This window comes from Lepisma saccharinum, chromosome 7 (assembly GCF_977018435.1).
Source record: "Lepisma saccharinum chromosome 7, izLepSacc3.1, whole genome shotgun sequence".
Classification (NCBI taxonomy): Eukaryota; Metazoa; Arthropoda; class Insecta; order Zygentoma; family Lepismatidae; genus Lepisma; species Lepisma saccharinum.
The window spans coordinates 3542968-3559288 of record NC_139235.1 but is presented as its reverse complement, the minus strand read 5'-3'; the positions used below and the strand labels follow the sequence as shown (position 1 = coordinate 3559288).

At 38.5% G+C, this 16321-nt stretch overlaps 2 protein-coding genes across 2 annotated transcripts in view; one reads left to right on the top strand and one right to left on the bottom strand.

The window, feature by feature from the left end:
* Window positions 1-16321, top strand: part of LOC145989684 (uncharacterized) — a 173595-nt gene that overhangs the window by 98375 nt on the left and 58899 nt on the right. The gene's annotated exons all lie outside the window — the stretch shown is intronic.
* The window catches only part of LOC145989683 (uncharacterized), a 44864-nt gene that overhangs the window by 3944 nt on the left and 24599 nt on the right, over window positions 1-16321 (bottom strand). Inside the window, exons 8-13 of the mRNA XM_083124904.1 lie at window positions 11931-12005; window positions 11033-11114; window positions 10009-10173; window positions 5566-5693; window positions 4535-4797; window positions 314-421 (exon numbers count right to left, since the gene is read on the bottom strand). Coding sequence (XP_082981030.1) covers window positions 314-421; window positions 4535-4797; window positions 5566-5693; window positions 10009-10173; window positions 11033-11114; window positions 11931-12005 — 821 coding nt within the window. The remainder of the gene's footprint in view (window positions 1-313; window positions 422-4534; window positions 4798-5565; window positions 5694-10008; window positions 10174-11032; window positions 11115-11930; window positions 12006-16321) is intronic.

Genomic DNA, 16321 nt, shown 5'->3' with positions numbered 1-16321 from the left:
TTAGCATAGTGCAGGGGCATTTGCCCCCCCCCCCTCCAAATTGCCGCCACTGGATGAAAATGATGATGAGACAAACACAAAGGAGCAGTTCAGCCACTCAAAATATCTTGACAGCAATGCGGAACATAAATTATTTTATTCGATACATCACAGAATAAATTCTCATTAATTAAAATTTATAATTCCCCAAAATATTTATGCAACTTGATGTTTCCTAAACTTTTCATTTTTTTCATTTGACATGATTTGCAGGCCTTCCCCCCTTGCATATGCTCTTGGCTTAAAACTAAAAATATTTTTAGTGTGTGCGTACCCTGGGCATATCTGTTCGAAGAGTTCTTCTATGGACTGTGGAAAGACGAACCGAAGAAATGGATTTATATATTTGTACAGATATTCCTCATCCGTGAAACCATCAAATCTATAAAGAGATGACAGCATTCTATTAGCAGAATACAAAAATACATGGCACCTGTAGAAAATCCTCTTAACAGGTGTCAAAATTTAAAAGTTTTATGATCAAGTATGCAAGTATCAAAATCTAATTATTGATAACAACTCGTTTGAACCAGTTTCCAAATTCAAATACTTAGGAGTAATATTAACAAATGAAAATTATATTAAAGAGGAAATAAAAAGTAGGCTTAATTCAGGAAATGCATGTTACTTCTCTCTTCATAAACTTTTGTCTTCTCGTTTAATATCTAAGAAACTAAAAGTTAAAATATACAAAACAGTAATTTTGCCTGTAGTATTATATGGATGTGAAACTTGGTCCCTTACATTGAAAGAGGAACATAAATTGAGAGTATTTGAAAATAAGATCCTTAGGAAAATCTTTGGACCTAAAAGGGATGAAGAGACAGGTGAGTGGAGAAGGTTACATAATTTGTATTCATGTCCAGATATTATTAGAATAATTAAATCAAGAAGACTTAGGTGGGCAGGCCATGTGGCACGAATGGGAGAGGAAAGAGGAGTTTACAGGATTCTTGTTGGGAAACCTGATGGTAAGAGACCTGTAGGAAGGCCAAGACGAAGATGGAGGGACAACGTTGAGATGGACCTAAGGGAAATCGGTAGGGATGGAAAAGAGTATATAGAACTTGCTCAAGATAGGGAAAGATGGAGGGCCTGTGTTGCTGCAGCCATGAACCTTCGGGTTTAAGAAGGCTAGAGAGAGAGTTAGTTAGTTAGTATGCAAATTACATTTTCAGTGAGATCGTTCCCCAATCATGATACCTGAGAAAGGCCGAATTTGTCAAAGTATTTTATATGTGTATAATTCTCCATGTTACTGCAGGTAAATCAACTTTTTTCACATATTTTTAAACATTGCATAAAATTTAATGAGCAATTACCCATACATTTAGCTTTAATGTATGGCTAATTGCTCATTAATTTTTATGCACCAATAAAACAAGCGTCGAAACCTGAATTTAAGTAAATTATTTAAAGAACCTAAAGATTGGTTAGTGTGCACCAGATCATTCTTCGTCGCACACTTCTGATGAACGTGTTTCCTCCCCAATTGTACACTGGAATGGCAAGGGGGTCGAAGCAAGTGGCTATTTAAAAGCATGAAGCCTGCAGGTCAGTTCCACCGCTGCAAACTGCATTTGCAGGGGAAAACTGCTTCCCCCTTCCTGCTTTCTGTGCCATGCTTGGCAGAGACAGTGGTGCTAAAGGAAGAGAAATTTCCCTTGGTGCAGGGAAAACTAGGTCTAATTTACATAAATAGAGAGATTTTATAAAAAATATAGAAAATTCCAAAATTTTTTAACTTCTTAGATTTCTGTTTTTGTTTTACTTTCATGCCTGCGATGTTGTTTTATTTCTATTGCATCTAATTAATCTACTGTCGGGTTAAAAATTATAGATACTAGAGTTTTAGACTGCAATTAAAAAATTAACCAGTAGACCTACAAGAAAAAAAGTTACATCAAAATTTAGCTTAATCAATTCTGCGTTAATCTATGCTAACCAATTTTTTTTTTTCGAGTATGCCTTATATTTTTTATAATCATGAGAACAAAAAAGGGCCAGTTTTTTTTTTTTTTTAGTTTTGCAAACCATCGCTCTCTTTGAAATTCTATAAATAAAAAACGGGTGGTCCGATCATGATGAAATTTTAGTGTGGGGTGGGCAAAAAGATTTTATACACAATTCATAATTTTCAGATTTTTAAAATTTGTCAAAAACCGTTCTTATCAATTTTGCGAAACAACTTTTTCTTAGTATTGGGTAGTCCTACAAATACCTGTACAATATTGGTCTTCTTTTCAAAAACCATTATCCATTATCATTGTCAACCAGAGCCTACATTGTCTAAAAGGCCAACCAGAGCTGTGAGAAGACACCAGTGGGAAGAATGGAGTGGTTCAGTATAAGTAATGGACTAAAACTGGGAAGTGCTCTTTCCCCGCTGCGCTTCATAATTACGAGAATGGATGCAATTAAGGAAGAGGTGGGAAAGAAGATAGGAGAGGAGGGCCCTGTTGTTTGCTGATAACTTAGTAATATGGGGGAACAGGGAAGAAGTACAGAGACAGCTTGATAGTTGGAATGAGGAAATCAGAAGACCAGGAATGAAATTCAGTTCAGAAAAGAGCGAGATGCTAACAACAACAAGAAACAGAGCCAGAAATGAACCAAGAATATAGATGGACATGGAAGAGTTGAGGGTAGTGGAGAGCTTCAAATATCTAGGAAGCATAATTGAGAGAAGTGGAAGATTAGATGAGGAGGCAAACAGAAGAGGACAAATGGGGGGGGGGGGTGGACTATATCAAACCATTCGAAGATTAATATGGAACAGGGATGTACCTATGAAATGCAAGAAGGTAATATACTAGGTGCATTCAATAAATAACTGGAAAAGTAGTATAAAAAATCTAAAATACGACTGTGATTGTTATATGTTTGTTATTTTGTGAAAGCATCTATAAGGTATTCATAGCTGGGGCTGCCTTGTGCACGGGATGCTGGGAAACAGTTACACAAGATGGCGGCACCGTTACAGGAGTGCTCCAAGCTGGAGCAGTGAAGAATCGTGAGATTTTTGTTGAGTGAAGGCTTGAAATCGATATAAATTCATCGCCGCATGACAGTTCAGTACGGTGACAACTGTATTAATCGATCAGAAGTGTACGAGTGGGCTGAGAAGTTCAAACAGGGCATAACTAGCGTTGAGGATTCTCTGCATCCAGGTTGCATCTGTCACTGCGTGCTTAACGGAGTGCCGGAAAGGTCATGTTAACTTTGTTTTGGGACCACAAGGGGCCAATTCTTGAACATTACATGCCCAGAGGTCATAATGTAAACAGTACCACCTGCTCCAACCTCTTACGTGAAAAACTGAAACCAGCCATTCTGCAGAGAATACGTGGTCTGGTGTCCACTGGTGTGCTTTTGCTCCATGACAATGCAAGACCACACACTGCCATCGAGGACCTAAAGTTTTAGTCCTTACCCCACCCTCCATGTTAGCCCGATCTCGCGCCTTCTGATTTCCACACCTTTGGCCCACTGAAAGATGCACTAAGTGGATCGAGGTTCCAGAATGACCAGAAGTCCAGTCAGCAGTGCATAAGTGGTTACACACGTATCCAAAAAAATATTTTTTTCCTGTGGAATCAGTGCCCTTATCAAGCGCTGGTGTAGGTGCATTGAACTGGGGGGGACTATGTTGAAACACTGTAGTTCTTTTTAACATATTTCCGTTTACAGCACTTTTCCGGTTATTTATTGAATGCACCTTGTATAACACATACTATGTACCGATAATTATGTACGGAGCTGAGACTTGGACAATGACAGAGAGAGACAAAAGAAAGATGCAGGCAGTGGAGATGAAATTTTTAAGGAGTGTATTTGGGAAGACTAGAAGGGATAGAATAAGGAATGAGGAGATCCGACAGACAGTGGGGGTGGTGAAGCTTCAGGACAGGATAGATTGGGCACAGATGAGATGGTTCAGACACATGAAGAGGATGGATGCAGAAAGACTGCCAGTAAGAGATTACCATATACAAGGGGTGGGGATAAGGCCAAAGGGGGAGACCAAGATGTCGGTGGAAAGAGCAGATAGTGGAGAGTGTTAGGAGACTAGGACAAGATTGGAATACCGTGGAAAGAGAGGAGTGGTGGAAGACCAGGAAAAAATGAAGAGGCTTGACTTCTATGCCGACCCAGCCAGAGCCAGGAAATAGCAAAGGATGATGATATCATTGTCAGTTCTCATTGCGAAACAGATTTTTATTCAGTAGAGTAAAGATGTACGTGAACATGGCAACATGACACACAGCGATGTCCATTGAACCGTGGAAATGGTGGGCTGTCACTGCGAGTAGATTGGGTATATAATAAATACATACAATAAAAAAGAATTGTTGGGGTAAACCAGGCCAAATTTACAGAATATGCAACTGGATCCATTAGTAGAAATTTTATGACATGTCCTATATTACCATGTACAGTTTTTGTACAAAACATGGATACAAATAAACTACACACACACAAATCCACATCTCACCTCACTACAAAGACCCTGTTATAGTCATTCTGGCACATTCCTACTGTAATCGACTTCAGTGCGAAGGAAAAGAGATTGTCAAAAGTGTGAGGCTTAGTGAAATTTATTCTCTTGTGACAGAGCATTGCGCTTTGCCTCAAGTAACTCAACTCCGTAGCCACGAGGACAATCTTCATATTGTTGGCATCCAGACACATCTCCATCCACTCCATTGGGCTTGTACTGATTTCATCAAAGAGCACCCAATCAAAACAGTCGTAAACCTGCAAGTAACAATTGTTTACTGGAGTTATTAACAGTACAATGTGTGTTTAAAATTTTAAGTTTATTGTTATTATTAGCGTATGTATTTATAGGCTCTAAAAAACTCTCAAATAGGCACCCTCTAATCAAAAGAAGACTTTAAAATAAGGAATGAACATGAACTTATTTCAATTTTCTTCTTCCAATGCACAGTTATCCTGTATTATCATTACAATTTGGCATTACAGTTTACACATAAAGTGCATTAACAATTAATTCACAACTATTAATACAGTTTTGAACTAAATTCACCTTTCCGGAAAATCGTCAAAGTAATTCTGACACGAAGAACTTGTGTCAGTCTACATATACAAAAGCTTATCTTCTTCAATGTAGGCAAAGACAAAGGCACAAAAAAAAGATGAAGTAAGCAGAATAAGCATTTATAAGCACAATTAAGAAAAATAGTCACTATAAAAATGCATTTTAGGGCTAGAAACACCACAACACAAACTTAAAACATGAAAGACTATGTCTACAGGGTAAAATTGCTACGCCTGTAATGAAAATACATATGATGCATCCCAGTTAATGTGCGACATCCTGTACAAAGGAATATTAAAGGCAAATAGGCCAAAATCCACACCCTAGTTGTTGTTATTCAGTAATGGTACTAACTATTAATAGTACTGACTTATTTATATATAAGTTTGTTCAATCACTACTTCTCGAAACTAAGTTCTAAATATGTCTAATTTCAACATGAAAATAAACACTTTTAAACTTACTTCACAAGAACATCTTTCCCTGAGGACCTCTCTGAAAGTTTTCATTAGATTCATGAATGGTTCGCAATCATGTGAATAAACCAGAAGAATCTTCAAATCATTGCTTTTCAGCTTATGAGGCGTTGCAGCTGTATATGGAAAACAAAATGGATGTTTATAAGTGAAGAGACATGAGGAGGGTGGAGAGTGTTAACTCTAAAGAGCAGTCATCCTCCTCCCCCTAACATCTAAAAATATGCAATCACACTGAGATGTCTAAAACTATGACTTAGGTGTCAATTTATTAGGGTAAGTCATTAAATAACGGGAATTTTATTCAAAACTTTATGGAGATTTATGCACAATGATATTTTGTATTTTGGGACTCAAAATGGTTTATTAGCAACACACCATAAAGATGTCGTGAGTGACGATCAAGCAGTATGCACCTACGCAGTAGCTCGTACAACATGCCCGCTCCACTGTTGACTTGCACAGTAGAAGAGCATCTACAGGATGGACAAAAATATGGAAACACCTGCGAAGAAAAGCCAGAATTCTGTACGTGCAGGACTGCCTTTAGCTTCCAAAACGGCCTGCAGTCTCTGAGGAATGGACAAATACAAGTCCTGGATGGTGGATGATAGGATCTTGCACCATTCTTCATTCAAAACATGGTTACAATCCTTCTCGGTGTCCTTCTGCCTCTTTCACTCAGTGTACATTTTCGTCCACGAAGGGCTTTATCTGATGATGTCTTTCCGGCCACTTTTATGTCGTCATGATCTTGGATAGAGTCCCTCTCGATACGCCAAATAACATGGCTACTTTGGTAACAGAGGCACCTGCAAGGCAGGCACCAAAAAATTTGCCTTCTTTGAAACACTGTCAGCTCGGACATGATTCAGTATCAACTGCACTGCACGCTATCTACAGTGCAACTGTCGACTCCTACCAGTCTGACAGGGTCCTATCTCAAGGCGCAAGACAAAAGAATGTCGCACCGCATCCGATATCAAGTGGAAAAATTCCGTCAATATCACCCGTTCCGATGTCGTGGTGTTTCCATATTTTTGTCCATTCCCTGTATGTGTTACTCATTTTTTCTGAAATCTACAGCAGAATGAAGGTTCAGTACAGAGACAATTGTTTAAGTCAGGGGAGAGTGTACTGAATTAATGGATTTGCTGGTTGATCTACTGTTTCACTGCATCATTTGCCATGCAAACTGGCCTCCCACTCCGATGTTCATCACTGATATTTTGTCTTCTGTTTTTAGAAACTGATCTTTCCACCCATTCATACACAAGCAATTGTCTTCATACTGAACTTTCATTCTGCTGTAGATTTCACTCCCTCTGTCCACAAAAAACAAATAACACTTTGTAGCTCTTCTATGGTAGAATCAACAGTGGAGCGGCCATGTATGAGCTAATGCGCAGGAGAATACATTAAGTTTAGAATAAAATTCCCATTATTTAATGACTTCCCCTCGTACATAAGAGAAAATTGTGACTGTTTCCATCCATGTGTGAAATAATGTGATCTGTCAACAGAAATGCAAATATAACTGCTTTGTGCATAATTATTTGACTTGCTCCCATAGAATAAATGTGGTCTACCCATGAGAGAACCTGATTAATCAACCACTGTGGAAACAAACAAGAAAATCTCAGCTACCTAATGACTTACTTGACCTAGTCATAGTTTTAGTCCTGGAAGTGACAATCATGAAGTCTAAAAAATAGAGTAACATTCATATGTTTTGTGGTAGTGGCATATTCTCTCATAATAGTAAACCAACTTATTTCATACATGTATAAAAGTTACTTCTATTCTATCTAATTAATACATAATATATCAGGCGAGGTTGGCCTTATAGCGCACAGGATCAGTGAACCCCCAGTAATATACGGCATTTACCTCGAGAATGGACAATAAGCAATGTCTTTACCTTTTGAGAATTTTTTGCTAAAATTTCTACACAAGAAGTCATGTATTTGTGTCCGTAACATGGTAAATTATTTTGCTGAGAAAGAGAAACCGCGAATCGACCACCCTCGTGCAGACCCTCAGCTGAACCCCCACAGGAGAGATCCTGCCATGGTGAAGGTTTGGTCGGCAGGCAGAAGCTCGGGGTAGCTATATGGGCAAAATATATGGCAAAGGGTACTGAGAAACCTCGATCTCCAACCAACGGTCATGCGCAGTTCGTGCTCTCTCAGAAGCAGGTTTCACCCCCGTGAGCAGAAGCCAGAAGGCGGCACCGTCCTCGCTGCGAGTGAGACCCAGCTGGTTCCTCCCTTGCAGTGTTGCCCTGTGAGGTTCAAGTTTGAAGCACATTCGTTACATATTCTATCTTCTCTGTTGAATAATTTTTGTGCCGAACTTCTTGGCATAAATGCAAAATTGTGGCAGAGAAGGATGAGTAGAAATGAATGAAAGCTGGAATTAGACACGATGAATTAAAATAACAGAAATACATTACTAAAATAACTCGTGCATGCATTCAGACTTTTTCCTTAAAGATGGAAACACTTCGGATATGTGAAAGTAAAAAAATGGCGCGATCTTAGACAAGAAAGGAAGACGTGACAAACCATGTCGGTGTCAATGTTTCAAGGTTGTAAGTTTTCGAAGTGCTTGGATAGTTGTTGCAAAGTATTGATGCTCCAAAGGATGGACTATGTTACATCATTTGATGCAGTGTAGGTGTTGCTGTCTGCGTAGGTACGAAATGACCGCTAAAATGCATACAATTAACGGAAACATACCTTCTCGTCTGTTGAAAGAAAATTAGAGATAAAGCGTGTGCTATATCTAATCTGTGTGCTGGTCGACCAACTCCAAATTTGAAGAAACAAAAAAAAGCTGTAGCGTTCCAATGAAAGGATCTCAGGTTTCTAGTACGTATACTATTGGTTGCCATTTCCCTTTAATCATTGTAGGACCATTGTGATTAGTCGTTTTATAATTGCAGGCATGGGCATCCGGAAGGGGAAAAGGGCCACACTCGCCTGAAAAATTAATGTCAACCTAAAACTATTTATTACACACATATAATTTCATTTCAGTCACAGTAATTTATGATGATTATTATAAAGATGCTGCAGGGACTGAAGGAGTGTTTTTGAGAGAACAGCACTATTACAAGGAAAAATGTGCCTCGTTTGTCCCCCCTGGAAAAAATGATCTTGCTTCCCATCCCTGGAACAAATCCTGAGGACGTCCATGACGTCCATAAAACCCGAAATTTCTTTCATAGATGAACAATTTATTGTACTTAGTTTTAGCCCTAAATTTATACGCACACCTCTACTATGAAACCTCATTCTATGAGAAAAATATGTACCAATCTTTTAAGCCCCCTCCCCATCCCTTTGTTTCCCGAAGAAAGTCTATTTGCGAAAACTGAATGTGTGTCATATGACTTCGGTGAACCCCCAGGAAAATAATGCACGAGCCGCGCCTGTAATATATATAAACAATAAATAAGAATTGTTGTGGTAAACCAGATCAACAGAATACACCACTGCTTCATGGTGGCTTTTTATACAGCTACCACACCAATGGCATAAATGCAATGTGAATAGTTGACTGATTACAAGTCAAATCACAGAAAAATTTCAGAATGACATCCACAGATTCTATAATTTTAATAAAACTTGGTGTATTTGTTAATACTATCAAGGTATGAACGCATGCAAAGATTTACTTCTGTAGACCTCATAGTTACTGAGAAATAGGAGACTAAAATTTCAGAATTTTTCATGGATTGGTCTTTGCCAAGGCCATGGTGGTAGCCTGCAGTCGTTAACACCAAAAAATATATCTCGGTGTCAAATCGACATATCACTCTGAAACTTATTTTCTTCCTTAAGTTCATAGATTCATTTGCACTTTGAGTCCGAAAAAATTCTTGTAATACATATAATCTTGTATTTTTGTGTCAACGTCTCACGTTACAAAATTGTGGTATTTGTACTACTATTAGTAAATCTTCTATAAACAAGTTTTATGTACATGCATATGGGGTCGTTCCATGCCAAATTATCACCAAAAAATGAACTTTTCATGAAAATCTGAAATTGTCGGGTTGGACTTAATAAGGTCACGTCCAGGACTCCTCTACCTACCGACTGCCAGCCTCACTCCCACCTGATCCTACAAAGCAACAGATCTTCCAAGTTATGGGGTGATGTGTGGTCAGCACAATGAACCCCCAGTTGTCATCGTAAGTTTTCCTACTCATTCGTAGCTACCTAATAACCTCACAATGGTGGGTGGCCACCGATCCATCAGACTGGCTAGAATCTCAGGGGAAAAATTGTTACGCTTTTGCCTAGAAGATTCGGACCAGCGTACGTCTCATAGCCCAAGGCCATGGCCTGATGCCTTACACTGCACGACTACGGTGTGGGGTGATGTGATTCAATAATAACAAAATCCTCTAATTGTACTTACGAGTTTCAGGTGCTGGACTCTGAATCCAGTTCCTACGGTACAGGTATATGGAAACAGCACCGACAAAAATTGCCAAGCCAATAGCAGCTCCTATAATGAATGGCAGTGAGACATTTGACTCAAGAGGCTCTGCTTTAGGAGAACTCGGAGGTTCAACATCCAATTCTGAAAAGATAAAGTCATTCTGGTAAATCAATACAAAAAGTATTACTTTATTCAACAGAAACCAGTAAAACCACGTGAAAACACAAACACATTATTATGGGCCTCCCCGATGGCGCAGTGGTTGCGTCGTTGCCTTGTAATCAAGGGGTCCCAGGTTCGATACCCGGTGGAGGCACATAGTGGTTTGGATCCCTCTTTAAACTGTAGGTCCAGTCCCGATTAGCCTTACTGTGCATAAAGTGGACTTAAAACACCAAATCAAACCAAACCAAACAAACACATTATTCATCATGGCAGCTGTAGGTCATGCCGGGCAGCTTCCACCAACGTTTTGCAACTGTGCCCCCTGTACTGTGGCATCTTAATGCTAAGTCTTGCCTACCAAGAAAAATTAAACTGTCCTTGCCCACCAAATTTTGGCACCCAATCGTTGCTATTGACAATGGCCGTGAATGAAGGGACACTTTAATGAGTCCAAACCCCTCTCATTTATTTAGTAAACATTTTGCGCTAATTACATAATCAAATCAGCAATTAATAATTTAATTACATTACTTCTAAGAATTCTGAAAAAAAAATGTTTATTTTTAATGGGTGGTCATTTAGTCTTCAATGTTAAGTATGTGATTCAGTGCTTGAAGTGGAAAATATTAGCGTGGGGAATGTTTAGTCAAGCCTTGGGATTAGCCAGGGGAGATGCTTTGCAAAACTTTGCTAGCTGTGAAGAGAGGCACCATCCCCCCTGCATCCCCCCTCATTTTGACCACTGGTGTTATTTTTTTCATAACCTAACCCATGTTTCACTATTAGTTTTGGAGAAAAAATGCTATGATCCTTTTTCCGTGTATATGGAACATACCTATGTTTGATCTCCACTTGCAACCACCATTTCCTTCGGTCCACATGGTATTCCCCATGCAGCGTTCATCTTCAATTATTAGCTATTGTGAACAAATAAAATACCAGTCAGAAACAAATACAATAGCTTCACAGTTAATTAAATACATGAAGATATAATCCACCTCTTATCAAAGTTATTTTTGAGTGAGATAAGTAATGCATTTAGAGTATTTGTATTTCCAACTGAACTAGCTATATGAATTCATGATGGATGCAGTAAATGCAGTTTAAAGTTACTTACATGAAATTTTGAAATTTCATATTTCTGCATTGCACAATATAATGGTTATATTATATTAATTTCGAAGATATTAATAAATACCATCTCCACTCCAGATGCCGTACCCTTAGTGAATAAAGGCAGAGAGTCTTCAAAATTAATAGGATGTAACCATTAAATTGTGCAACGCCGAAATTTCAAAATTTCACGTTAAGTAGCTATATGAAGTTCTTAACAATTATCCACTTTACCATGTTAATCAATGATTTGTGATAAATGAAATGTATTACATAATTATAGTGGTGGGTTTTGCAATTCCCTCCATGTTTTAAATTTATTTAATTATCACCTATAACAGAGCTTTCACTCCAGTTACAATAGGCGTACATAGAATAAAGTACGATATATATTTATTTTATTATAAATTAGCTTATATAAATATAACACACAGCACAATTTTAACTTACTAAATAGTTGTGAAAATTTTGGTTCAGCCAGGGATTAATCTAAGTTGTGTAAATTGTGAGATGTCCGGGGAAGGGGGGATATTTAATGTAAATAATTAATGATTATTTATAGTATCTGTGATGATATTGATAATGTGAAAGTTAAATGATCCACATAAGGTACTACTTACATGTACAGTATAATTTCCTGGTGTAATGCCTTTTATGCCACCACATGTGACTAAGTTAGTATATCCCTGAATTCCCTGTGGGTAAAAAATACCACTAAATGAATACATAATGCAAAGCGACAATTTATGATACAATCACATGTACATGGGGTGTTTCATAAGTCATTGCACTCCATGAAGTAATACACATGACACTACAAAAATGTAGTTACTTCACTTTCTGCAATAATTTCAGTTTAGGTGTACCCGAGTGTAATCAGGGGTGCCCACAGGGGGCATATCTTCACACAAAATAGGGAGTGGGGATCATTTTGTTTGACTTGTTATTAATTTTTAGTTATGGTTATAATGTGTAGATTTTCTACCTACCTGTGGGTAATCGCTGCGATGGGGTTGAAATGAAACGCCACCTCTTATGCCTTTAGAATCGGTTTGGAAAGGGGGGACGTTCTGTTTGCATTAAAACAAGGTTAGTCAAGCCGACAAACTGTTAAGAATAAGGTTTAGTACACTAACAATGACATGAGCCTAAGGAAATTATCAATAGGTTGCCGCATCAACTTTGCAATGTCAGAAGTTATTATCATTTATGTAAAATGTCATTTCAATCAATGTCTAACTAATATGCAATTCTAAATGTTAATGTCTCCATTCTAAACAATATCTAAAGTAAACATATACACACTATGTTGCCATTCATCACCGGACATCCCATACCAGTACGTTAATCCGGTCGCAGTACCACATCAGTATCGTGTAGGGCCACCTTTCACCGCAATGACGTCCGCAACCCTTCGAGGAAGATTTTTCACCAATTTGCGATACGTGTCGACAGGAATCTTGCCCCATTCCTCCTGCAAAGCAGCAAACAGCTCAGTGATGTTTTTTGGGCGGAATGGCCTGGCTTTCAAGTGGCGCTCCAACTCGTCCCAAAGGTGTTCAATGGGGTTGATATCTAGACTTTGGGCTGGCCAATCAAGTTTTTGAACACCCATGTCCTCGAGCCACGTGTTGATAATGCCTGCCATATGACATGGAGCATTGTCGTGCTGAAACAGGTATGCACCAATACCACAATGTCGGTAATGCAGAATTGTCCAGAACTTTTTGGTACGCATAGGCATTCATGTATCTCCAAACTAAAACAAGAGGACCAAGACCATACCACGAAAAGCAGGACCACACCATGATGCCACCTCTACCGAATTTCACTGTGGGTACGATACAGTCCTGTAAACAGCCTTCACTGGGCATATGCCACACCCACACACGTCCATCGGACTGCCACATCTGGTAGCACGATCCATCAGTCCGTAGGACGGATTTCCATTGTTCGAGAGTCCAATGGCGGCGTTCCTGGCACCACTGTAACTGACGGAACGCATTGCAGGCTGTGATATGCGGCTTGTGAACTGTTGCGCGACCATGAAAACCAAGTGCGATGATCTCCCGGCTAACAGTACGATCACTTGCAGCACTACTGGAAGCCGATCAAAACTCCTGTGCCACCATCTGTAACGACGCCTTCCAGTTTGACTTCACCACACGTTTCAAGCATCGACGGTCACGATCTGTTAATATTTTCAGTTGACTGGGTCTGGGTCGGCATGTCATGACCCCCTCTCGCTTCCACTTCACGATAACATCACTCACTGTCAACCGGGGTATCTGAAATTTGTTGGAAATCTCACGGGTCGAATGCCCAAACCTGTGGGATCCAATGATCATCCCTCTTTCCACCTCACTCAGTTCGCGTCATCTGTCCATATTGACTGCTGTAGCTGGTATGAGTGTATTCTCAACCGGCAATGCCTTTTATAGGTTGTATGACGTGTACAGACGATCCCAAGCACTTTTTGAGGGATGTCCGGTGATGAATGGCAGCATAGTGTATTTGTCTGCATTATATTGTTCCGCAAATTTGGTCTGTCCAAAATAATTAGAGTAAATAATTCAGCATAAGGGGGGGGGGATGTTTAACATTTTTGGAGGTGTGCATCATAGGTCCTAGGGAGGATGGGCACCCCTGAGTGTAATGATGGTATTAGTAGTAGTATGATGTCCTGCACCATGCCCATGTGACCCAAGGTGTCAGGATGTGTGCTCAGGTTACAGGATGCACGCTGGTCAGAGTCTCCTGGGAGAAGCATAGCAACTTTTCTCCTGAGATTTCAGCCTGTGTATGGGACCAGTGGCCACCCACCATCATGAGAAAATTGGGGAGCTACGAATAAGTAGTGTAACCCAGCCACAGAAACCTACAACAAGGACTGTCGGTTCGTAATTCTGATCACACGTCATCTCACACCTGGTTGGATGATCGCCACCTCTGCTGAGGCATGCGGGAGTCTGTAAGTAGTCCTTGGCCCTCAAGGGCTGTTGCACCATGGGCTATTAAATAGTAGTGCGATATTATTTTCTACTACACTAAATAAAGACACAATCTTCTACAAGACAAAGTTCAATTACTTATGGAACACACCATGTACATAAGAAATAAAGGAAAACAGAATGTTTTTATTAAAAGGGCTTGATATTAAATAGAGCCAGTTACATTATTCAGTCATAATAGTACAGCACTATGGGATAAATCCTTCTACTCTCAAGCCTTCTTCTATTACTACAGCCTACGCACCCTGACTACATAGTTCTTTGGGCATTTCCCAGCAGAATGATGAGAACAGACTTGGCATATGCCTTTATGCCAACAAAATAAGTTAGTCACATTGTGTGTAAACAACCAGTTATATGCTCTTAAAGGGCTCTGTACCATGGAATTGAAAACACTAAATCTGCTGACCAAGGCAGTTTTATTAAAGTAAGAAAAACACTATACACGTAACATTTGGACCCTGTATCAGGCCTTCTTCAGACTATAGAACAATTTAAAAAAAAAAAAAAATTGTTTTTGAATTGTAACAAAATATTGTAATGAAAAAAAAATTGAAATTGTTTCGTAGTCTGAAGAAAGCCCTGATACAGAGTCAAAATGTTACATGCATAGAGTTTATTATGTTAATAAAACTGCCTTCGTCAGTGGATTTCGTGTTTTTGTATCATGGAATTTAGTTGTTTTTTTTAGTTTAGTAAATCTAAATTTAGTACAAATATTCCCATAAACTTGTAGGAGGACAATTTGAGACGGGGGATATTGGAGGTGTATGGCTAGGCTTACCATATTTTTTTGGGTCCAACCAAGGACATATTCGCGATCAACTCGTTACTGCTGAATTTTAGTTTTCTTTACAAAAATAAATTGAAATTACTTAAAAGCCTTAACATTTTATTGGAACATTAAACTATAAATTGTACAAGAAAAAATATTAACATTATTTTCTAAAATCTCTTATGTTTGTTGAAGCAGTAACATTAATAGCACTCCTATGTTTAACTGTTTTCACGTGATCTTCAATATCACCTCTTCCTTTATGTGCAAGAGAAAATACTCCATTACAGAATGTACATTGCACACGTTCACTGTCACTGTAGTTACACAGTTTCAAGAATTTGTATTTCTGCTGCAGGTTAACGTTAAATACACACTTTCATTTGCGCATTGCCAAATGCAAAGACCTTGTAAATAGTTATAATTATCAAAAACATGCAGACGAGTTACTTCACACGCTTGCAAGATGCTCACGGAAGTACGGAAAATGGAACCGTTCGGAAGTCGATTTCTCGAAGAAAGAAAAGAATCGATCCTTATAATCGATTGATCCTTGCTGGTCATAAATTCTGGTCGTCAATATTCAATACCAGTAGCTATTTTCATGTTCAGATTCTCAAAACCCTGGACATTTTGCAATCCCGGACATTTTGCAACCCTGGACAGCACTAAAAAAACCAACTGTCCGGGCTAATCCCGGATGTATGGTAAGCCTATGTATGGCTAAACCATTGATATAGAATATTGAAATTAAATATATGCAGTGATCAGAACGCTACATTTTAAAAGTAGCTTCACTACAGCTACAGCTACATTTACCAAAAAGTAACTCAATACGATACTCGCTACTTCACTATTTTTGCATGAAACAATAAACAACCATATGGATATTCAACAGAAGTCCTTACTAGATAACAGATTCCGTTATTTATTATAATGATATCCGACATTCAATATATTTTCATAGTGTTACCTATGGGACTTATTTTTACTGTAGTGTTTGTAACGTGCCTATATACATGACATATCAATTCAATTTTATCTGAGTATTACAATTAGGATGCTACCAAGTTCATGTTTTATGACAATAAACAAATATATATTTTTTCGAATTATTATGTGTATACATAAACATATTTTTATTGATAATAATTATTTTATTCTTAAAAGGCTAATATGAAGGCAGTATTTTAAACGAAAAACATGTGAATGGTGATTTTTTTTA